At 51.2% G+C, this 24,612-nt stretch overlaps 1 protein-coding gene and 1 long non-coding RNA gene across 2 annotated transcripts; one reads left to right on the top strand and one right to left on the bottom strand.

Annotated features, from left to right (window-relative positions):
• Nucleotides 1-2,720: 2,720 nt before the first annotated feature.
• LOC125545358 lies at nt 2,721-3,325 on the top strand. The gene is made up of 2 exons (XR_007300002.1): nt 2,721-3,012; nt 3,142-3,325. It is a non-coding gene; the product is annotated as an uncharacterized LOC125545358 (long non-coding RNA).
• A 601-nt stretch (nt 3,326-3,926) lies between these two features.
• On the bottom strand, nt 3,927-5,745 carry LOC125545357 (reticuline oxidase-like). The gene has a single exon (XM_048709273.1). The coding sequence runs from the start codon at nt 5,627-5,629 to the stop codon at nt 4,022-4,024; it is 1,608 nt and encodes a 535-aa protein (XP_048565230.1). The 5' UTR covers nt 5,630-5,745; the 3' UTR covers nt 3,927-4,021.
• Nucleotides 5,746-24,612: the final 18,867 nt, after the last annotated feature.

Consider the following 24,612-nt stretch of genomic DNA (forward strand, 5'->3'; position numbering starts at 1 on the left):
CCCGCCACTAAGGGGGGCGGTCCGTTTTTGCTTTTTTTATAGGAGCCCCAGTAGCATGTCTACCCTCGCCCTGCAACTAGGGCGGGCGTCCGTTTTGATTTTTTTTGTAGGAGCCCCAGTTGCATGTCTACCCTCTCCTCGCAACTAGTGGGGTCGTCCATTTTTTTGTAGGAGCCATAGTTGCATGTCAACCCTCGCGACGCAACTAGGGGGCGTATGTTTTGTTTTTTATTGACGCCCCAGTTGCAAGTCTACCTTCAACCCACAACTAGGGGGGTAGTCGTCCATTTTGATTTTTTTTGTAGGAGCCCCAGTTGCATGTCAACCCTCGGGGCACAACTAGGGGGGGTCTGTTTTGTTTTTTATTGGTGCCTGAGTTGCAAATCTACCTTCGACCCGCCACTAGGGGGCGTCCGTTTTTGATTTTTTTTATACGAGCTCCAGTTGCATGCCTACCCTCACCCCGCAACTAGGACAAGCGTCTATTTTGCTTTTTTTGTAGGAGCCCCAGTTGCATGTCTACCCTCGCCTCGCAACTAGTGGGGTCGTCTGTTTTTTTTACGAGCCCCAGTTGCATGTCAGCCCTCGCGACGCAACTAGGGCAGACGTCCGTTTTTTATTAGCGCCCAAGTTGCAAGTCTACATTCGACCCGCAACTGGGGGGGGGGGTGTTTTTGTTTTTTACTGGCGCCACAGTTGCAAGTCTACCTTCTAACCGCAACTAGGGGGTCATCTGTTTTTGTTTTTTTATTGGCGCCCCAGTTGCAAGTCTACCTTCGACCCGCAACTAGGGGTGTGTCGTTCGTTTTTTTGTAGGAGCCCGAGTTGCATGTCAACCCTCGCGACACAACTTGGGCGGGTGTCTGTTTTTTATTTATTGGTACCCCGGTTGCAAGTCTACCTTCGACCCGCAACTAGGGGGTCGTGTGTTTTTTGTTTTTTATTGGCGCCCCAGTTGCAAGTCTACCTTCGACCCGCAACTAGGGGGGCGTTTATTTTTTTTATTGGCATACCATTTGCAAATCTACCTTCGACTCGCAACTAGGGGTTGCCTGTTTTTGTTTTTTATAGGAGCCCTAGTGGCATGTCAACCCTCGCGACACAACTAGGGGTGTGTTTTTTTATTGGCGCCCCAGTTGCAAGTCTACCTTCGACCCGCAACTAGGGGGTCATCTCTTTTTGTTTTTTTATTGGCGCCCTAGTTGCAAGTCTACCTTCGATCCACAACTAAGGGGGTATCTTAGTTTGTGTAGTTTTCCTAGTTGCATGTCCACCGTTGACTCGCAAGTAGGTCCATAGTATGTTTTATCCCGGTTGCAAGTCCACTATTGGCTCGCAAGGCTTGTACTTTTATAATTGTCCCTGTTGCGAGTCAAGGGTGACTTGCAACAGGGCTCATAGTTTTGTTGTTGTCCCAGTTGCAACTGCACCATCTCTATCACAACTTGCATGTTTGTTTTCATCTAAGTTGTAAGCCCACCCTCGACTCGTAGCTGACATCATAGTGTAGTTATCCTAGTCGCAACTCCATCCTCGACTCACAACTAGGCTCATATTTTGTATTTCATCCTAGTTGCAAGTCCACCCGCGACTCGCAAGTGGGACTATAGTTTTTTAATTCATTTTGTTTGCTTTTTTTCCTTATCTTTTTAAAAATTCCTAAACCTTTTTCAAAATTATGAACAACTTTCAAATCCATATTATTTTGGAAATTTGTGAACATGTTTTTTAAGGGACGAACTTGTTTTGAATTTGCAAACAAATTTTGAATATCAAGAATATTTTTTCCAAAGATTTTTTGAATACACAGTCAATTGTTTAGTACGTGTTTTAGAATAGTTTAGTGTATATTATAAAAAAAGTCACCGTATATTAGAAAGTTCAGCATATACTAAGAAAATGTTCAGTGCATATTAAAGAAATTTTGATTGTGCATACTTAAAAAAAAGCTCAATGTTAGTACTACTACTCGAAGCTACCGACCAGATTATTTTTCCAGGAAAAAAGCTAGCGGTCAGGGGTAGCGATCAGATGTATGTATAAGCCAGCCACCCAGGCAGATGTGAGGCGGGCCGATTTTTTTTGTTTTGGGCTTTAACAAAATGCGTGCATGAAGTGAAGCAGCGGCGATACAATGCGTAGCATGCAAAAAATAAAAAAAATGCGGCACACAACGCGTGTTGTTAATCGTGAGCAGGGGCGCGAGCGAGGCAGCCACACACACGTACTGCTGGATCTCGTATATGTGCCAGGCAAAATATAATTGTTTACAAAAAAACTAACAAGCAAACAAACAAAAAAGAAGGATGGGCTTGTGCTAGGATAAGGTGGCGTTGATGTCATATTTAGATATTTAGATGTGACATAATTATGTCACATCTAGATGAGATCTAGACACACATTTTTTATATAGACTTACATATATTTGAAAATACTATACCAGTTATTGTGACAAAGGTAACCACATCTGGTCTTATTTTATTAGGAAACGTTAGTGATCGGCACGCCGACGGAAGATTGCGTCGGACTCACGCTGACTGTTCGATTAAACCCAATTGAACAGACCACACACGACGCAGCCCGTGCAAGGCTTCTCCACGCGTCCTTGCTGGCCCACCTTGCTGGCACACGTGGCATGGGCCCCACGCACACACGCGCGACGGTGGGGAACAGATAAGATCTCGCTGTGGTTGCCTTCTCTCATTCATCTTATCTTCTTTATCTCTCCAACTACTCGTTTCTGGTGGTCGCCGCCAATGTGGCGAGCTCGTCACCATGGCCGCCGGCGACTCGATGCGCCTCGTGTGCATCGATGGCGCGGCATGCACCCCCTCTCCATGGCCGCTCACAGCCACGGGCGCACTCGTCTCCTTGTCCGCCTCCGCCAGCAGCTGGATGTGCGCCCTCTCCATGGCCGCCACAGCCAGGGTGTGCCAGTCGCCATGGCCAAGCTGCAACCGGCCACGGGGGCGGCGAGTTCGTGCTGGAACCGAGGGGATTTGCTAGAACCAGGTATTTTTTTGCTAGATCCACCTTTTTATTTTGCTACAACCCTTTTCATTTTTTGCTACCATCCCCATTCGATTATTATGAACATTTTTGTTTTTTGTTGGAACCGGTGCCCTGATTTGCTACAACCAGCTGTTGTACATGCTACAAGGTCGATGCCTCGCCGGAGGAAGCTACATCCAGCGGTGAAGAGTGTTGCATCCAACGCCATTCGATGTCGGGAGCTGCAAGCGTGCACGTCGGAGCTGCGACCGGCTACTAGTGGAGCTGCAAGAGGGGAGGCCATTTTTTGTGGATGTGTTCTCGTTTTGCCGAACCAATTATGCTTTTGCTGGAACCGATGTATTTTTTTACTGGAACCGAGATATTTTTTTGCTTCAACGATTGCACAGCTCTTAAATGCTCATGTCGTTTTTTGCTGGGACCTAAGTTTGTTTGTGCCGGAAGCATTTCTGATTTTGCTTCAACTGACCACTCGACTTTGACCCGCGGAGAAGATTTTTGCTGCTTCCAATTTTTGCTGCTTGGCACTCTGACCCCGGCGGGCGGGAGACGCGGAGATGCTACAACTAGCCACCCGAGCGCTATTATCATTGGAAGCTGAATCTAGCAATTTGTTCTGCTATCATCATCTTTTCTTAACTGAAAACAGCTCCAATTTTTACTTCCATCATGTTCTGTTTTTGTTGGATCCAGCTATATTTTTTGCTTTTACCATGACGACGACTGCCAGCAACACGGCGACCGGCGGCCGGCAATGACGACGGCGACCGGCGACCGGCGGGGAGGGCAGCAACAGGCGAGTGCGCCGGGCGGTTCTTCAAGGCTGGGCGCATAGCTCATCCATGGAGGCACGATGGAACTTTTTTTTGTAAAAGAAGAAGCCTGACGAACGTTATTTTATCGGACGATGCTGGTACGACCGGCTCAAAGTTGGGCCTAGTAGTGCCCTATTTTATTCATTACTACGTACACATATCTCCTCACGGCCAAATGTGTTATTCGGCAAGCATCATGTCTGCCCCTCAGCTCTAATGTTCAAGGCAGGGATGCTCTGCGCGTTGTTGAACACGTTGCCAGGATCGACCACCGTCTTAGCACGGACCAGCCGGTCGAAGTTCTCTCCGAAGTACGCCTCCCCCCACGACGACCTCGCACGAGAAACCGCCTGAGCGGACGACCCACCGGCAGCGCGCGTCCAGTTGTTCACGCCCAGGTCGAGGTCGAGGTAGTTCACGTAGGCAGCGCGGGGATCCTTGGACACCAAGGGGGCCATGAACTTGTAGAACGACCTGAGCCATCCGATGAACTCCTCCGCGCGGGCCACCTCCGACCGGTTCCAGCTGACGCCGTACTGGATGCTGTACAGGTTCCCGGCGCGGTGGGGGAACGGCGTCTCGGCGCTCCCGACCCGCGCCATGGCGCCGCCGTAGGGGTCGAGCTGGATGGACCCCGTCGGCCCGGTCGACAGGTGCCGGACGATCTCGACCATGTCGTGCCTCGAGATCGGTGCCTGCACGTAGTCGGACTTGCTCTTGGAGTACTGCTTTGGCTGGCGCCGCCGGTTCGCCAGGTCCTCCACCGTGTTCAGACCGGCGAACTTGGCCGTCGACTCGACCCAGCTCATTTCTGAGAGGTCTACCTCGGTCAAACCCAGCTCAGGAAAGCTCTGGCTGATAACCGACAAGGCGCGCTCTTTTGACTCCAGCACTTGACCGGTAAAGGAGATGGAGACGTTGCCGTCCGTCGACCCGGTAGGAGCATACACGGAGAGATAAAACTCGTCCGGTAGATTGGGCCCGACATACTGCCACCTGTGAAGCAACCCGGCAATGAGTTCGACCGGACCGGTCCGGCCGACGGTGAACGCGGTGACGTTGCGAGGGACCGGAACGAGCCGGAGCTTCCAAGCGTACACCACACCCCAGCTCCCGCCTCCGCCGCCTCGGATCGCCCAGAACACGTCGTCGCCCATAGAACTCCGGTCAAGGACCCTGCCGTCCGGAGTGATGAGAGCCGCGTCCAGCACGTTGTCGGCGGCGAGCGCAAACTTCCGGGACAGAAGCCCGAACCCGCCGCCGGAGACCTGCCCCCCTAGACCAGTGGTCGACTCCGACCCGGCGGGGAACGCCAGGGACTGGCTCGATTGCCCCACGGCGTAGTACAGCTCGCCCACCGTCGCTCCCGACTCGGCCCAGGCCGTGGCCGAGCCCGGCTCGACCCGCACGCGGTTCAGGTTCGCGAGGTCGATCACCACGAACGGCACGTGGTTCTCAGTGGTGTAGGACAGCCCCTCGTAGCTGTGCCCGCCGCTGCGCACGCGGATCGCCAGCGAGCTGGCGCGCGCGCACAGGATGGCTCGCCTCAGTTCATCCCTCGACTCCGGCAGGACAACGGCGGCAGGCCCGGGGACGCTCGGGAGCGTGAACCGGAGGTTGAAGATGGAGGAGTTGAGCAGCCCGCCGTAGCTCGGAGACGTGGGCAGGGAGAAGTTGGTGACGCCGTTGGAGACGAGGCAGGCGGAGAAGTTGCCCGGCGTGGCCGCCGCACCGGAGCATGGGCTGTGATGAAGTGACAAGAGGAGGCAAAACAGCTGGAGGAGAGCTGCGACGGAATGCATTGTCGTTCGGTGAGATCGAGAGATGCTCGTCGATGTGCGAATATATGCGGCTGGTTTGTGTCTGGATTGAAAATGGTTGTAGTCCTGTAGATGGTTTCCATGGAAGTTTGGCAATTAATCCACCGTGTGCCGTACATACGCACGTGAAACAGCTTCCTTGTCTTATTGACACGATCGATGAGAGAGACGTATCCTGACTTCTAATAAAAGAGGCCTTTGAACTGTCGTCAAGCTATCTAGCGGTTGTCTACTCGAAATTTGTTACTTCTGCATAAAGACACATGGTTAGGAAACAAGATTGCGTAAGGCTGACGGCAACTTAGCTAGTAACGCAACATACCTTAAGATAAAAATTTGGTTAAGTGACAAATAGTTAATGAGAAGACAAATATTTATGATAACATGATATAATATATTACCCAAGCATAATACATCCAACTTAAAATAAATCTACATCCTAAATAAATGAAGACTTTCATAGATATCACACATATATTACTACTCATTATAAAGATAGTAATATATATAGACTAATAACGTATCACTGTGATACCCCACAAAAAGAAAGAAAAAAAGCATATCACTATGATATGTCTAATCTCAATGAGTTTAACATGAGACTGTTACTGCGTAGCATGCTCATATCTATAAAGATAGTATTCTGGAGTTTTTTCTTGCCTTACTTTTACCAAAACAGGCTTGTGCCCCGCTATATTAATATAGCAACCACGCGATACAGCCAGAAGTTCGATGCTGGGACAAACAACACAATCATGCTCAAAAGAAAAAATAAGAGAAAAGCAAGAGAAAGAAATGCCGGCAGCACCGGATGAACGAAAGCTGAAGCATCCCGCAACCGTTGCGCCCAACGGAAACATCCACCATGCTCCAATGCCATCGAGTCACCGCAAACCAAGCAACACCTTCAAGAAGGACTGCGACGACGACGACGCTGCTACCCGGACGAATCCTAGGATTTCTCCAGGTACACGGAGGGAAGCGGGCGAGAGGTACTCCCGACACCCTTCAAGAAGGTTGATGGCGCCCGCAGGTGTCACCACGTCGGTGCCGGGTGGACCCGAGAGGGATTTCGCCCTACCCCTCATACCCACAACCCAGGACCAACCGCGGCTCCACGACGCCAACCGCCCACCAACTTGCGCCACCACAGTCACAAGGACACCACCGTCGTTTCTCCACCGCAGACGATGCGAGGCCGGCCGAACCAAACGAGACCACCGCCGATAGGGACCGGGAGCACCACAGCCACGTGGGAGGGGACCACCTCCACTGGCACAAGCCGTAGCAGACCGGACGCAGGCGCGGGAGCATGCCGGACCCCCTGCCCAGCCGGGCCCGTTAAGCTCCTGCTGACGCAGTGCAGAGCCGCCGATCCCAACGATCGCATCTCGCTAGCCCAGCCGGAGGAGACCCGCCGGAGGCCAGACCAACCTGCCCTAACCCAGATCGGACGCAAAAGGGCCTAGATCTGGGCCTGCAGGGCTTTGTCGGCCAACCCCCGCCGCCAGCCGCCACCGCCACCAAAGGGTCGCGCCGCCGCCGTATTTTCGCCCGATCTACACCGGAGCACCGCCCGCCGAGGTGCACCGTCACTGGAAACCGCCGCCTGAGCCAGGGAACCGCGAGGGGGAGAGGAAGAGGGCTGCCACCGCCGGCTTCGCCACTGTGCTGCGTGGGCAACACCAGCCGACAACAGCGGCAGGAGGAGGGGTGGGAGGTGGGAGCTAGGCGGCGAGGGGAGGGAGGGCTGCCCCGGCCGCCCCGCTCAGGGGGGGAGGGTACGGGGAGGGAGAGAGGCAACTCTCGCCTTACTTTTCCATCCCTCGTCTCATGTTTGTTGCCGCAATTATGACGACGTATGCATTGCATTGGGTTAGTTCCAACTTTCGACTGGGGTAGTGCTGAGTTTTGTCGTACCAAACAAGTGCAGTAGAATTAGGCCCATGATCCCATTGCGTGTGTCAATTTTTATTTTATTTTGTTGGGAAACACAGACGCAGATGCTCACATGGAAATAATCCAACTTGTAGATAGAAAGTACTCCTTTCTGGTTTACTGGTTCTATCTCATTGTTTTTCAGTTTTCCCATTTTGTTAGTCTCATTTCCGCTCATTGCCAGTGTCAAAACCGGCGGATCTCGGGTAGGGGGTCCCGAACTATGCGTCTAAGGCGGATGGTAATAGGAGGCGGGGGACACAATGTTTACCCAGGTTCGGGCCCTCTCAATGGAGGTAACACCCTACTTCCTGCTTGATTGATCTTGATGATATGAGTATTACAAGAGTTGATCTACCACGAGATCGTAGAAGCTAGCCGAAATTTGTCCGGCTCTGCAAAACAAATTCCACATACCACCGTAGAGAGTATAATACCCCACAAATCTAATATGCCAATAAATTTCATAGCGTGACATCACGACATGGCCCGGTCATTATTCGAACCATTTTTCTCAACCAGCTACTGCACATATTGCGAGGCGGCTTTCTTGGCACGTCTTGTCGAAGCAGAGATCGTGTCCCCTTATCACGGGATTCTCATGAATACGGGTGTGGGTAACCCAACCGCGCCATCAATCACGGCGCTTGGGGAATAAGCGAGTTTACCAGGCAAGTGGGGAGGCGCAGAATCCCTGCTGCCTTTATAAGGGGATAAGGACTCCCTTTCGCACCCATGCCTTCTTCTTCCCGATCCATTCCGCTTCGCCCGAGCTCCATCGCCCGAGCGTTCGTCTTCTCCGCCCACAAAGGCCTTCCAAAAATGTCCGGATCCGGGGCAGGAGGCAAGTGGATGGCCTCTACCGTCCAGGAAAAGCATATCAAAAAGCTTTGGGAGGTCGGGTATCTGGCCAAAAAAATCGGCCACCGTCTCCCGACGGCGGGATAGATCATTCCTACTCCGAAACCCCAAGAGAGGTTTGTATTCCTCCCTCATTTTGCCCGCGGGCTAGGGTTTCCCCTCCACCCATTCGTTCGTGGCATCATGTATTATTACGGGATCGATTTTCATGATCTATCCCCCAATTCCTTCCTCAACATCTCGACATTCATCGTCGTGTGCGAGACTTTTCTCCGCATCTCGTCACACTTTGGCTTGTGGCTGAAGATCTTTAATGTGAAGCCCAAGGTGGTGAGCGGCAAGCACGCCGAGTGGGGGCGCTATGGTGAGCAAGATGCCCAACATTACATGGCCAACAGGTACTTTTAATGATTCCATCAAAGAGTAGCAACATCAGTGGTTTTACATCACTAAGTCGCGCGGCACGGAATGGGCCGCTGCTCCAGAGTTCTGATTCGGAGCCCCTTTGCGGCTTATGGCCTAGCCTAAGAAGGGCCTAAACTGGTCTTCGTCTGACGAACTGTCTGTGCTCCAGACGCGCGTTAAAGATATGGAATACAAGAACATCGAACTTGTCAATGTAGTCCAGGTGATGTTAGTTCGCCGGATCCTGCCTTGTCAGCACCGGACTTGCAATCTATGGGAATTCGATCCGGCCAAGCACCAGACCTTGCAAGAGCTCTTTGGCTCCTCGCACAAAGACATCTGGAAGGTGCTTTTCAAGTCCGGCAAATCATGGCCGGACTCGGCCAAGGACCGCGGGTACCAACTGTCCCGCCCTGCAAGATCGGTAAGTTTTTACGCATTTTATCTGCATAAACCAAGGGAAATGCTTAATGTGTTTTCCTCGACTCCCCTAGGGCTGGGTGAAGAAGGCGGGGCGGATCCACTGTCCGGCCACGTTGCCTGAAGAACCGGCCGGCCCACTTCTGAAGAAGATGCTGGTCCCGGCGCCATACAAGGAACCGAAGAAGAAGGCCGAGAAGGAGGCCAAAAAGACCCGGGGCGGCCTTCGTTGCTGCGACACTTCAGACACAATATCCGAAGGCTCCAACGTCCGTTCTACCTTCGAAGAGGACGACGAGGAGGAGGAAGATGAATCCCTAGCGGGGGGAAGAAAGAAAAGGGCGGCCTCCATCCACTTGGAGGCTGAGTCTCCTAAAAGGGGAAAAGCTCCTCTTCCAGAAGAGTCCACTGCTGCTGCCGACAGCAGCCCGGCGTGGGACTCCAGGGCCCAGCCCCTGGTGAACTCGTGAGTATAAAATACGAACACGTTTATGCGTCCAGACTCATCATGGCATAATATTTTAACCTGAGCTATATTTTTGTAGTCCGGCGAGGTCCCGCACCGAACGATCCTCATCCGAGGATTTGCTGAGCTCGATGCTATGGAGAGCAGCCTCGAAGGCCCCTTCCCCCAAATATGTGAATAACACCGAGGAGATTCCCATGGGGGTCGACGGCGGGAGCCATCTTGAATTCGGCTCCCAGCCGGACGCAATTCCGGAGATCAATACGGCTCCAGAATCAAGCAGGCAGCCTCCCTGGGCTGGAGGGGGCATGCCTGTTCCACCGGCAATCTCTGTCCGACTAGAGGTGCCGGATGTTTTGTTGGCGGCGCTGAAGAGCGCCTCCATCGTCGATGAGCACCGTGCCCTGATGGGTGCGGTGATTAAGGAGATTCAGTCTACTGAGAGTGGACTGAATGAAGCCTGTATCAGCCTTATAAAAGGCTTTGAGGTATGTTTTATGAGGTTTCAAAGAGTGTCATAGTATAGATAGTAGCCCCTGATACACTGTTCGGTGCAAGAAAGGACCGGACAGAGGATCAATTTTATGTTCGCAGGAAGACTCACTTGATGACATCTATCTCTCTTCTTTTATAAGAAGGCGTCTGCAGCGGCTGCTACCTCTCATACTGCGGAGGTCTCAGGACTGAATAAAAGTCTGGAGCGGGCCAAAGAAGGACTTGTCCAGTTGAAAATGCAGTTGGAAGATGAGCAAGGTATGCGCAAGCCTTGTTCACGTTCAGTGCGAGCAAATTTCCAGTATGATAAAATATGTTTCTTTATTTGCGCCAGGGGCGATGACCGAAGTCGAGGCTCTGAGGAAGGTTGTTGCCGAGGCCGAGGAAAAGGCAGCCGCAGAGCAGGCTCTTAGTGAGAAGCACGAGGCCAGGGTTATTGAAGCTGAGCAGGAGCTTCAAGAGTCCATGAAGAAATGCGAGACCTTGGAGCAGAGTTTAACGGAGAAAGAATCTGAACTCGCCAGGGCTCATCAGGCCGCGCGCGATGCCCAGGGGGAAACCCAAGGTGCCCAGCAGGAGATCCAAGAGGCGAGGACGATCGCGGTGGGTAAGGCTTTTTTCCATGTAAAGCAAGTATTTGAGGAGAAAATCATGTTTCTAACCTTGAGTTCAGATTTCTCCAGGGGTATTTGCGGAACTGCCCCGCAGCATATCGGATGCCGCCCAATTCTACCGAGCTGAAGAAGGGAACACTGCCGATAAGCTCTTCTAGTCGCAGTATCTGGCACCGAATTATCCGGTGCCTTTTGCGGACCAACTGAAACAGCTGATCGAACTGCATAGGGCAGCCAAGCTAGCGATGAAAGATCTGATTATCCGGCTATGGCCCACCGAGCCAATTCTAGGACATTATATTTCCATCAATATAATCATGTTGTCCTTTGTAATGTTGAACAAGGTCATTTCTATTGTTTATTGCATGTTATATAAAAGTTTATCCTCCTGCGCGGCTGTTTTATATATTAATCCTGAGAGTTGGCCAGTCGTCGGCTTCTGCCCCCACGTAGGAAGTACAGGGGTGTTCGGGATAAATCTGATCACTCTTTATCCTAGTTTTGGGTCCTTCGAAGGAGGTGTTCATCACAACGAACCAGGCAATCGTACTATAGGGCTTTATCACTCTCACTTAGCCATAGGAGCTTTATAAAAGGAAGGTAGGCACAACCCCTGGTGTTCGGAAGACCGCACAAGGGGCTATATAAGCACCTGATCGGAAGAAAAGCGGATCCATCGCATGCTGCATTGGTTATGACATTATGCGGGAGGAATCCTTAAAGATTCTACAACCTCTCGAACAGCTGACCAGCTCTCGCCGTATCATGACAGTCAGTTTTTGGCTTTCTCTACTGAGGTGCCCGTCTGAAAGAACCGAGACACAATCGCAGTAGTTCTCCCTGTGCCACCTTAGCCGGTATAGCGGAACGTAACGCAGCAAAACATGGGAGCCGGGCAAACCCTACATTTGACCAAAGACATGATTCGGAGCTGATGCATATAATGCTATAAGTTCGGGGTGCTGAACTTCCATGAAGGTGTTCGGACTTTGTTGCCGTATTATGGGTAAAACAAAGCCCTTGGCATATTTAAGGCATATCGCGGTGTATGGATGCCACTTGACAAAAGAATTTCAACAAGAAATAACAATAGATAAGCGTTGTATAAATCCACATGTTATATTTGAATAGTACGTCGATGCATGTGAGTACAGGTAATGTGATAAAAAAAGAAATATGACTGTGGAACCTGCTGAGACCAGGGGGAAGAAGCTGTGTGCCGATCCGGAGTATAGTTGGATGGTCATCGCGGGTGAGGGAGTCCTGGATTAGGGGGTCCCTGGACAGCCAGACTGTTGGACTATGAAGACACAAGATTGAAGGCTTCGTCCCGTGTTCGGATGGGACTCTACTTGGCGTGGAAGGCAAGCTAGGCAATACGGATATGTATATCTCCTCCTTTGTAACCGACCTTGTGTAACCCTAGCCCCCTCCGGTGTCTATATAAACCGGAGGGTTTTAGTCCGTAGGACAACATACAATCATACCATAGGCTAGCTTCTAGGGTTTAGCCTCTTCGATCTCGTGGTAGATCAACTCTTGTACTACTCATATTATCAAGAATAATCAAGCAGGACGTAGGGTTTTACCTCCATCAAGAGGGCCCGAACCTGGGTAAAACATCGTGTCCCCTGCCTCCTATTACCATCCTCCTTAGACACACAGTTTGGGACCCCCTACCCGAGATCCGCCGGTTTTGACACCGACATTGGTGCTTTCATTGAGAGTCCCTCTGTGTCATCATCATTAGGCTTGATGGCTCCTTCAATCATCGATAGCGATGCAGCCCAGGGTGAGACTTTTCTCCCCAGACAGATCTTTGTATTCGGCAGCTTCGCACTGCGGGCCAACTCGCTTGGCCATCTGGAGTAGATCGAGAGTTACGCCCCTGGCCACCAGGTCAGGTTTGGAAGCTTAAACTACACGGCCGATATCGGCAGAGACTTGATCTTCGACGGATTCGAGCCCCTTCCTTGTGCGCCACACGGTCACGATGAGCATGATTTAGCTCTACCATCGGACAGTGTTCAGGAGATCGCGCCAGCAACCGCTCCGACCCTCAATTCGGAACCAGTTGCGCCATCCATGGACAGGTGGATAGACCCCGACACGGAGGCCGTATCCTCAGCGGCGATCGAGCCGAATATCGACCTTACCCTTCACGAGAGCTGTGATGCCAAGCTGCCGGATCCTTCCCCGGTCATGGACTCCGAACCGCCTGCGCCTGTGCCTATCGAATCCGACTGGGCGCCGATCATGGAGTTTACCTCCGCGGATATCTTTCAGCACTCGCCCTTTGGCGACATACTGAACTCATTAAGGTCTCGCACCTTGTCAGGAGAGTCCTGGCCGAACTATGTCTGGCAGGATTGGGATGCGGATGACAAAGAAATTTGCCGCCCACCCACCACCCACTTAGTAGCCACTGTCGACGATTTAACCGACATGCTCGACTTCGACTCCAAAGACATCGACGGCATGGACGATGATGCAGGAGGCGAACAAGAACCACTGCCCACAGGGCACTGGACAGCCACCTCATCATATGGCATATATATGGTGGACACACCCAAAGAAGGCAATGGCGATGGAACAGCGGAGGATGACCCCTCCAAGAAGCAACCCAAGCACCGACGTCAGCGGCGCCACTCTAAGTCTCGCCAAAGCAAAAGCGGTGACACCGGCACAGGAGATAATAGCACTCCGGACAGTGCCGAAGACGACAACAATCCCCTCCACCAAGATTTAGGGCAGGAGGATGGACAAGCCAGCCCTCCCAAGAGAGTGGCAGATGGAGAGGCGGAGGATGATAATTACATGCCTCCCTCCGAAGATGAGGCAAGCCTCGATGATGACGAATTCGTCATGCCTGAGGATCTCGTCGAACAAGAGCGCTTCAAGCGCCGGCTTATAGCCATGACAAATAGCCTTAAGAAAAAGCAACAACAGCTTCAAGCTGATCAAGATTTGCTAGCCGACAGATGGACCGAAGTCCTTGCGGCCGAGGAATATAAACTCGAACGTCCCTCCAAGAGTTACCCAAAGCGCAGGTTGCTACCCCGACTGGAGGAGGAAGCACCAAAACCTACATCTCCAGTGTATGACGCGGCCGATCGACCACCTCGTGGCCGCGACAGAGAGGCATTTCAGCCAAAAGCTTAGCCCGCACTCCGACGCCACTCAAATAAAAATGTCAAGGCATGGGGAAATACGCCAGACCTGCGAGACGTATTGGAGGACAAAGCAAAGCACGCAAGATCAATCTACGGATCACGAGGGCGCGCCACTATGCGAGACGATAACCGTCACGCCGGATACACTAAAAGTAAATCCAGCCGGGCCGAACACAGCGGGCAAGACTCAATTGAGCTGCATCGCGATATAGCCCAGTAAAGAGGCACCGCACACCCCCTATGCTTCACACACGAAGTAATGGATCACCAAATCCCAAAGGGTTTCAAACCCATAAATATCGAATCATACGACGGCACAACGGATCCTTCGGTATGGATCGAGGATTTCCTCCTGCACATCCACATGGCCCGCGGTGACGATCTACACGCCATGAAATACCTGCCACTCAAACTCAAAGGACCAGCTCGACATTGGCTCAACAGCTTGCCAGCAGAGTCCATTGGCTATTGGGAAGATCTAGAAGCCGCATTCCTCGACAACTTTCAGGGCACTTATGTGCGACCACCAGATGCCGATGACTTGAGCCACATAATTCAGCAGCCAGAGGAATCGGCCAGGCAATTCTGGACACGGTTCCTAACAAAGAAAAATCAAATCGTCGACTGTCCGGATGCAGAGGCCCTATCAGCTTTTAAGCACAACATCCGCGACGAGTGGCTCGCCCGACACCTTGGCCAGGAAAAGCCGAAATCTATGGCAGCCCTCATGACACTTATGACCCACTTTTGTGTGGGAGAGGACAGCTAGCTGGCTCGCAGTAATAACATATCAAAGAACCATGGTACTTCGGATACCAAGGACGGCAATGGCAGGTCACGTCGCAACAAACATAAGCGCCGCATCAACAACGAGAATACCGAGGATATGACAGTCAATGCTGGATTCAAAGGCTCTAAACCCGGTCAGCGGAAAAAGCCATTCAAAAGAAGCACTCCGGGCCCGTCCAGTTTGGACCGTATACTCGATCGCTCATGTCAAATACACGGCACCCCCGACAAGCCAGCCAACCACACCAACAGGGATTTTTGGGTGTTCAAGCAGGCCGGCAAGTTAAATGCCGAAAACAAAGACAAGGGGTCACATAGCGATGACGAGGAGGAGCCCCGACAGCCGAACACCGGAGGACAGAAGAGGTTCCCCCAACATAGCGGAAGCGTGTGCTAAGGGACGTTGTCGGTGTCAAAATCGGCGGATCTCGGGTAGGGGGTCCCGAACTGTGCGTCTAGGCCGGATGGTAATAGGAGGCAGAGAACACTTTGTTTTACCCAGGTTCGGGCCCTCTCGATGGAGGTAATACCCTACTCCTGCTTGATTAATATTGATGATATGGGTAGTACAAGAGTAGATCTACCACGAGATCAAGGAGGCTAAACCCTAGAAGCTAGCCTATGGTATGATTGTTGTGTATGGAGTTGATCGCCTACGAACTACAACCCTCCGGTTTATATAGACACCGGATAGGGTTAGGGTTACACAGAGTCGGTTACAATGGTAGGAGATCTTGAATATCCGCATCGCCAAGCTTGCCTTCCACGCCAAGGAAAGTCCCATCCGGACACGGGACGAAGTCTTCAATCTTGTATCTTCACAGTCCAGGAGTCCGGCCGAAGGTATAGTCCGGCTACCCGAACACCCCCTAATCCAGGACTCCCTCAGTAGCCCCTGAACCAGGCTTCAATGACGACGAGTCCGGCGTGCAAGTTGTCTTCGGCATTGCAAGGCGGGTTCCTCCTCAAAGTCCTTCATAGAAGATTTGTAAACACCAAGAGTAGTGTCCGGTTCTGCAAAATAAGTTTCCACATATTGCCATAAAGAGAATAATATTAACACAAATCAAATCTGCTGACGTATTCTGCAGTGCGCCATCACACTACAGCCAAGTCCTTTACTCGAATCGTTTTTACTTTTCCTCCTCAGCATGTTTTGCGAGGCGGTTTCCTTGGCACATCTTGTCAAAGCAGAGATCGTGTGCCCTTTTTACGGGATTCTCATCAATACGGACGTGGGTAACCCAATCGTGCTCGTTAGCATGTTTTCTCGATTAAAGGCGAGTCCCAAACGGTTACGGGGAGGGCTCCTGGTATTCAACCTCTTATAAAGAGACCAAGGCCTTACTTCTTTTTCCAATCTCAAACGAGTTCGCCCATCGCCTCGAGTTCCAACACCCCAGGCTCCAGATTCCAGGCGCTTCGGACCTTCGACAATGTCCGGTTCCGACCTTCAAGGCCGATGGATGCCCTCCTCCATCGCGGAGGAGTACATGCTAAAGTTGAGAGAGGCTAAGTTCTTGACTGCCGAAATTCCGCATAGGTTGCCTGCTCAAGGGCAGGCTATTCCCAGTCCCCAGCCCGGTGAGAGCGTAGTGTTCATGTCTCACTTCCTTCAGGGGTTAGGCTTCCCGATGGATCCCTTCGTGAGGGGGCTGCTATTTTACTATGGGCTGGAATTTTATGACTTAGCTCCGAAGTCCATCCTCCACATTTCCTCATTCATCATTGTGTGCGAAGCGTTCCTCCGTGTCACTCCTCACTTCGGATTATGGCTCAAGACTTTTGGATTGGAGCCGAAGATGATCGAGGGGCGGCACGCAGAGTGCGGAGGCGCTGTCATAAGTAAGAATGCTGATGCTCCATGGCCCGAGGGCTCCTTTCAAGAAGAGCTCGGCTTGTGGCAACAAGAATGGTTCTATATCACCGCTCCTAGGAGCGCCAAGTGGGCGGCGCCTCTTGCCTTTCGCTTGGGTCCCCCATCACGGCTAGCGTCATGGGTCAACAAAGGATTAGATTGGGGTTTGCCCAAAGATGCGCCCCTGTTACAGGGCCGAATTGAGGATCTCCTGGAAGGAGACCTCAGTTTGGTCAAGGTGATGCAGGTCATGCTGATTGGCCGAATATTGCTCGGCAAATGTCGCCCCCTTCGCCTGTGGGAGTTTAATCCAGAGGGACCGCGAGCTCTCCAGAATTTTATGGGCGCAACGCCCGTGGAGATGTATAGAACGTTCTTCGGATCACAAGAGATGTGTCCGGATTTAACCGAGGACACATGCCTAAGCTGCCATCGCTCGGATACTCAAGTAAGCAACCCTGTGCCTGGACCATCTATCCGTATAATTGTCATAAACTTGCCTCTAAAAGAGCCGTCCTTTTAAACAGGAGTGGATAGCGAAGGCGAAGCTGATCAGGTGTCCGGCTCCCCTTCCTGAAACCAGGCCGGATCCCGTGTTGGTCAGGATGCTGGAGATAATGCCTTTGGAGGGGGAGGACAAGGAAGCTATGGCCTCTTCGAAGGAGGCTGCTCCGAAGGGAGGAACCAACAATTCCTCTCCTAAGGGGAAGAAGAGAGCCGCCTCTGATGACCCGGAAACCATGGCCTCAAAACGGGGGAGAAAATCCTCGTCAGAGGGTCCGACGCCAGGGAGTTCCTTGGCAGGACTACGCCCTCAAGGGGATCAGCCCTCCAGCGAGCCGTAAGTGGAGAAAAGATTTTCCTTTTGAGGGATGAGAGAAATCCTTGATTTTATATCTGAGAAGATTAACCGAAATTTTACCTTGTAGATCGGACCTCAGCCCTTCGCAGCAGAGCTCACCTTCGGGGGATCTTCTTCCGGAGATGATGGAGAGTGGAACGCCTCCCCCTGCCATGCCGCCCAGCAAGGCGGGCGACCCTGAGGTGTCGTCGCGGAGGGTTTCTCCGAATCTGGCAGGGGCGGAAGATAGCTATGTGGCCCCCCGAGGCTCTCCGCGTCCGGCCTTTGAAAGAGGCCATAGGACAAGTCCGGCACCGTCTGGTGCTCGGCTGGAGGAACTAAAGATTCTGCTGGGGCGAGCTTCTATCTCAGAAGAGCACCATGCATTGATGGGCACGGTGATTGAAAGGATTTCATCCGCAGAAAGCACATTGCATGAGGCCGTCAAAAGTTTACTGACGGGTTTTGAGGTACGTTAGATAATGTACACTTTTGTCAGTTGCGCATAAGTAAGATGCGCCCTATGTAGATAGTAGCCCCTGAGACTCTGCGCGGTGTCAAGAAATGACGGCACGCAGAGGATCATAATCCCAGGTCTAAGATGTCGCCTTTGAATGTAGGTGGCGAGGTGTCTGGAATCAAGCCGAACTGATGATGTGGCCAAACTAAAGTGGCAACTGGACGTGGCAGATGCCGACATCGCGCTTGTCAACAAGCGGCTTGATGAGGCTCAAGGTATTTAATTCTTCGGGCGGCATCAGGTAAGAGGAGCTTCATGCCAGTGTCTTACAACGTGTGTGCTTGACGCAGATGGTACGGCCGCCGTGGAGAATCTTAGGGCAGAACTTGCCCGAGCTAAGGAGCAAACCAGAAAAAGCGATGCGGCTGCCGAGAAGGCCCTTGAAGAGTTGAGAGCCGAACAGGCTGCTCACTGCCGAAGTAAAGAAGAGATGGCCGAGATGGCCGAAAAGTTAAAGAGCGCTGCAGACCGTTGCAAACTTCTTGAGAAAGAAGACCGGGCGAGACAGACGGATTTAGAGAAGGCCGTTGCCGATGCCAAGGATGCTCGCTCTGCGATGAGAGCTGCGAAGGAGGAGCTGCGTCAGGCCGAACAGATTGCGGCTGGAAAGCCCTTTATGCTGCAGAGGAAGTTTTGTGATCCGAAGTTTGCTCCATTGGACTGGATGTGGAGTGTGGAGGAAACCTATCTGGATTTGGCAGCAAGTGCTGCTGATGCGACCAAGCACTTTCGAGATCTAAAAGACCGCGAAGTGGAAAAGCTTTTCTGGTCACAGTTCCACAATCCAGAGCGTCCACTGGCAGTGGACGATCGCCTGGCTCAATGGGCCGAGCTGAATAGATTGTCCGGACTCGCCATGAAGTACGTCATGGGTCATCTGTGGCCTGGGAGATCGGAGCCGAAGAGTTATTTCAGCTTGGTGCAGCAAATCCTTGACGCGGTGCCGCGTATTAATGCAATGAAGAGGTCAGCATGCATAGAGGGCGCAAGGATGGCTGTTGCCCGTGTTAAGACATACTGGGCAGAGATGGAGACCACCGTTGTTGCGTCCCGAGATTCGGACAAAAGCCGAGTACCCTCCGAGCACTATTTTCAGGAAGTCCTTGAAGGCGCTCGTGTAATAGAGACGCAGTGCTCGAAAGATGCTATGTTATGATAGCATATGTAATTGAAAATTAGTATTTTGATAAACTGTAGTGGCCTTTTTTATACTTGTGCCTTCAAGTATTGTGAACACCTTTTATGTGGCCGTTTTAAGATATATATATATATATATATATATATATATATATATACAGAATCTGAAAGATGGCAGTCGTTGGTTTCAGCCCCCACGCACATAGTGCGGGGGTGCTCGCAGAAGACGCATTTTCACACTTAACCCAACGTCTTGGTCCTACAAAGGAGGTGATAGCGCAGCGGGCCAGGCAACCGGACTATAATGCGTTAACACTTTCACTTAGCCATAGGTGTTTGGCAATGAGACTCTTTAAGTAGCTCCTTGGTGGCAACTGTGCTCGTCCGAATTCGGGGCGCGTATGTGCCTGACCGGGAAGCGGCCCTTCATTAAAGCGGAGGAATCCGATAGATTCCAATAGGTCATCGAGTGGCTGACCAGTCTCACGCTACATCATGACAGTCAGTTTTTGGCTTTCTCTACTGAGGTGCTCGCCCTGGCCGAACCGGGGGCACAATGCAGTAGTTCTCCTGGTGTTACCTTAGCCGATAGAGCGGAACGTAAGTTAGCTGAACTCAGGAGCCGGGCAACCCAACATTTGACCAAAGACATGATTTGGAGCTGATGCATATAATGCCAAAACTCGCGACGCCGAACACTCCCTAAGGTGTTCGGTCTTTATGAGTGCGGGCGAAACAACACTCTTTATTAGAAAAGCCCCTAGTGTCCAGGTACGCGCAAAGATTCTGACGTGGCCACATGCCAAGACGCCAGCCTCCTCCTTGGTTATATTAGAAAGAAAAAACCAGGGGATGTGTAGCAACAAGAGACAATAAAAAAGGTTTACGCAGGGTCTTAATCTAAAAAGAATCCTTTAGGACGGGTCCCTACTGCACGTCTGCGCCTGTGTCTCCGTTGTGCCGTATCCTGGACGGGCGCCGCACCACGTTCATCTGTAAAAGAGAGGAACTGAGTTGAAAACGGGTCGTGCCGACAAAGTTTAGAATAAGCAAGTATAAAGTAAGATATATGAGATTGAGCTTTATTGTCTCTTATTGTATATGCGTGGAGCCCCTAGTGTGGGGGTATATGGCTTCTAGGCCTGCATCAATGATGATTTTGCACCGAACTTGTCTATCCGCATTCGTGGTCTTGAATGACCTATTTTGAAGTTTATTGGCCGGTGAGGCCATTTTGCTGTGGGGCTGTTAAAGCGGCCGCACAGTCCTCCGCTTGGGGAGGCGCACTTTAGTGCTTCCCCTTCAAAGAGATGATGCCTCGTGGACCGGGCATCTTGAGTGTAAGAGATGCATAATGCGGTATTGCATTAAAGCGAGCGAAAGCTTCGCGTCCCAGTAGTGCTTGATAGCGACTTGAGAACGGGACGATATGGAAGGTCAGCTTTTCGCGGCGGAGGTTATCAGTAGGGCCGAATGTGACTGTGAGCCGGAGGAAACCCGTACAATGGGTGTCCGGACCAGGTATTACCCCTTGAAAGGAGGTTCTGCTGCAGTGGATTCTTGCTGGGTTTATCCCCATGTGCTGGATTGTATCCTGATATATCAGGTTTAGTCCACTGCCGCCGTCCATAAGGACATTTGAAAACTGGAGTCCGCCAATTATTGGATCGAGTATCAAGGCAGTCCAGCCTACATTCTTGATACTCCTAGAATAATCTAGCTGATCAAAGATGATCGGTTTTGACAACCAGTGGCGGGACCCTTTGGGGATGGGCCGTGTGGTGCGTACCTTTACGGGCGCCGCACGTTTTGTTATGTGAAGTGAGTTCACTGTTTTTACTTCTTGTGGGAAGTTCTTTTGTTTCCTGGTTCTCTGCTTTTGGGGTTCGTCCTCGTCTTCACTTGGTGTGTCGAGCCCCTTGTGTTCGGCATTGAGTCTGCCGGATTGTTTGAAAACCCAACAGTCTCCGTGGGTATGGTTAGCAGGCTTCCGGGGAGTACTGTGTATTTGACATATCCTGTCCAGGATTTTATTTAGGTTGGATGGATCGTCCCTGTTATCCTGGGGGGGGGGGCGATTTTTCCTGATTTTGTCGTGAGCCTTTGAATCCGGCATTGACTGTCGTGCTCTTCGGATTTTTGTCCTTAGTCCAGCGACGGTCCTTGTTGCGTCGCGGTTTTCCGTTTCCATCCCTAGTTTCGGATGTACTTGGGTTGCTGGGGTTGCACCTTGCCAACCAGCTGTCCTTCCCTGCACAAAAGCGGGTCATGAGGCTTGTTAGTGCAGCCATTGTTCTTGGCTTTTCTTGGCCGAGGTGTCTGGCGAGCCATTCGTCTCGGACATTATGCCTGAAGGCTGCTAAGGCTTCGGCGTCCAGACAGTCGACTATCTGATTCTTTTTAGTGAGGAATCTATTCCAGAACTGCCGAGCTGATTCTCCGGGTTGTTGAGTTATGTGACTAAGATCGTCTGCATCTGGGGGACGGACATAGGTCCCTTGAAAGTTTGCTCGGAAAGCATCCTCGAGCTCTTCCCAGCTTCCAATTGTGTTTTCTGGAAGGCTTTTAAGCCAATGCTGGGCTGGCCCTTTAAGCTTAAGGGGTAGATATTTTATGGCGTGGAGATCATCTCCTCTAGCCATGTGTATGTGGAGGATATAATCCTCGATCAAGACTCTAGGGTCTGTTGTTCCATCATATGCCTCTATGTTTACGGGTTTGAATCCCTCTGGGAATTCATAGTCCAGGACCTCATCGGTGAAACATAGGGGGTGTGCGGCGCCCCTGTATTTGGGTGTGCCGGATTCTGATGATGGCTTCGTAGCATTGCTTACAAGAGCTTGCTTTCTTGGCCCATAAATGGACCTGACTGGGCCATTATGCGAATCCTTAAGTGGGTCGCATGCCGATTTAGGTGTGGCGTCGCTTGCCGCTTTATGGGGTCGTCTATCCGACCGTGTGGCTTTTTCATTTTTTGAATGCGAGGGCTCTAGGGCCTCTTCATCGAATTCAGGCAGTAGCTTTCTTTTCGGATAGCTTTTAGTGCGGCGACTGCCGCCGTACTTATCTGTGGTATTGATTACTTTCCTCCATCTGATCCGGAGTGCATCTTCCGCTGTTTTTAGCTTCCGCTTCTGCTTTTTTAGGCTGCGTGCAGTTGCAATGAGTCTCTCGTGGAGATTCTTCTGCTCCATAGGTTTATTCGGCGTGAGGTTGTCTGTGAAAGCACAAGTGCTCCCTAGGTGGTTTTGATAATTGATGACAACATATCTCTTGTTGGACTAACATCTCAATCTAGCATGTTTCAGATAAGTTCAACAATGGAGTGGCATGGACTAAAGGTTGTGGGAACTCCTTCAAGATGCTAGGGACAAAGGATTGGCTAAAGCTTCAAGCTCAAGACTCCTCATTTTACATTTTAGTGATCCAAGATCACATTGAGTCTTTAGGAAAAGCCAATACTATTAAGGAGGGATGAGGTGTTGCTTAATGAGCCTCTTGCTTCATGTGCTTAGTGATATGCTCCAAAACCCTCAGCTACTTTCCCACTTCCACATATGACCTAAACCCTAAGCCAAACTCGGTCCTACCAATTTTTCCTATCCGGCGCCACCGAGTTTCTCTTGTCATAAGCCACTGCCAAACCCTAATCAGTTTGGTCCCACCGATGGGATCTCGGTCTCACCGAGATGGGCTTGCAAACTCTCTGTTACCCATTGCAATATTCTCGGTCCCACCGAGATATGCAATCGGTTCCACCGAGTTTGCTTGGCCAAATCTCAGTTTCACTTGTTACCCAAATCGGTCTCACCGAGTTTGAGTAATCGGTCAAACCGAGTTTTGGATTTACCCTAACCCTAGCACATCGGTCTCACCGAGTTGATCCAGTCGGTCCCACCAAAATCTCTAACGGTCACTAGGTTTACATTTTCGGTCCGACCGAGTTTATTGATTCGGTCCCACCGAGATTGGAAAACTGTGTGTAACGGTTGGATTTTGTGTGGAGGCTATATATACCCCTCCACCTTCTTCTCATTAAAAGTGTGAGCCATCAGAACACACACACCATTCCAACTCATATGTTCTGAGAGAGAACTACCTACTCATGTGTTGAGACCAAGACATTCCATTCCTACCATATGAAGCTTGATCTCTAGCCTTCCCAAGTTGCTTTCCACTCAACCCTTCTTTCCACCAAATCCAAATCCTATGAGAGAGAGTTGAGTGTTGGGGAGACTATCATTTTGAAGCACAAGAGCAAGGAGTTCATTACCTACACACCATTTGTTACTTCTTGGAGAGTGGTGTCTCCTAGATTGGCTAGGTGTCACTTGGGAGCCTCCGACAAGATTGTGGAGTTGAACCAAGGAGTTTGTAAGGGCAAGGAGATCGCCTACTTCGTGAAGATCTACCGCTAGTGAGGCAAGTCCTGTGTGGGCGTTGGCCATGGTGGGATATGCAAGGTTGCTTCTTCGTGGACCCTTTGTGGGTGGTTGCTTCTTCGTGGACCCTTCGTGGGTGGAGCCCTGTGTGGACTCGCGCAACCGTTACCCTTGGGTGGAGCCTTGTGTGGACTCGCGCAACCGTTACCCTTCGTGGGTTGAAGTCTCCATCAATGTGGATGTAGGATAGCACCACCTATCCGAAGCACGGGAAAAACATCCGTGTCTCCAATTGCATTTGAATTCTCCAAACCCTTCCCTTTACATTCTTGCAAGTTGCATGCTTTACTTCCCGCTGCCTATATACTCTTTGCATGCTTGCTTGATATGTATTGTGTTGAAATTGTGTCTAAACTCCACTTAAACCCAAAAAGCTTAAAAAAATGCAACTTGAGCATTATGTGTCTAATCACCGCCCTCTAGACACATCTACTTCTAGATCCTACAGTCTGGAATGCCATTTTCGCCGGAGGAGGGATGTTCGGTTTCTCTATCCGTGTTTCCCTATTCGGACGGTTGCTCTAAGGCCTGCTCGTCGTCTACCAGCTCGTCCTGCTCTATGGCCGGGTTTTTGTCGAGGCGGGGCTTGGGTCTGCGTTTACGCCGATGCTTTGATTGCTTTTCGGGGGGTCGATCTCCCGTCCCATCCTCTTTTCCCTCGTTGTCGCTTCCTTTAGGGGTATCCACCATGTACACATCGTGGGATGAGGTGGCTGTCCAATGCCCTATGGGCGTTGGTTCGTCGGTATCTCCTGCATCGTCATCCATGCTGTCGATGTCTCCGGAGTCGCAGTTGAGCACGTCGTTTAAATTGTCGACAGTGGCTACCAAGTGGGTGGTGGGTGGGCTTTGAATTTCTTCATCGTCCGTATCCTATCCTCGCTGACCGTAATCCGGCCAGGGCTCTCCTAATAAAGAGAGAGACTTTAGAGAATTCAGGATGTCGCCGAAGGGCGAGTGCTGAAAGATGTCCACGGCGGTGAACTCCATTATTGGCGCCCAATCG

This window comes from Triticum urartu, chromosome 3 (assembly GCF_003073215.2).
Source record: "Triticum urartu cultivar G1812 chromosome 3, Tu2.1, whole genome shotgun sequence".
NCBI classification, from domain to species: domain Eukaryota; kingdom Viridiplantae; phylum Streptophyta; class Magnoliopsida; order Poales; family Poaceae; genus Triticum; species Triticum urartu.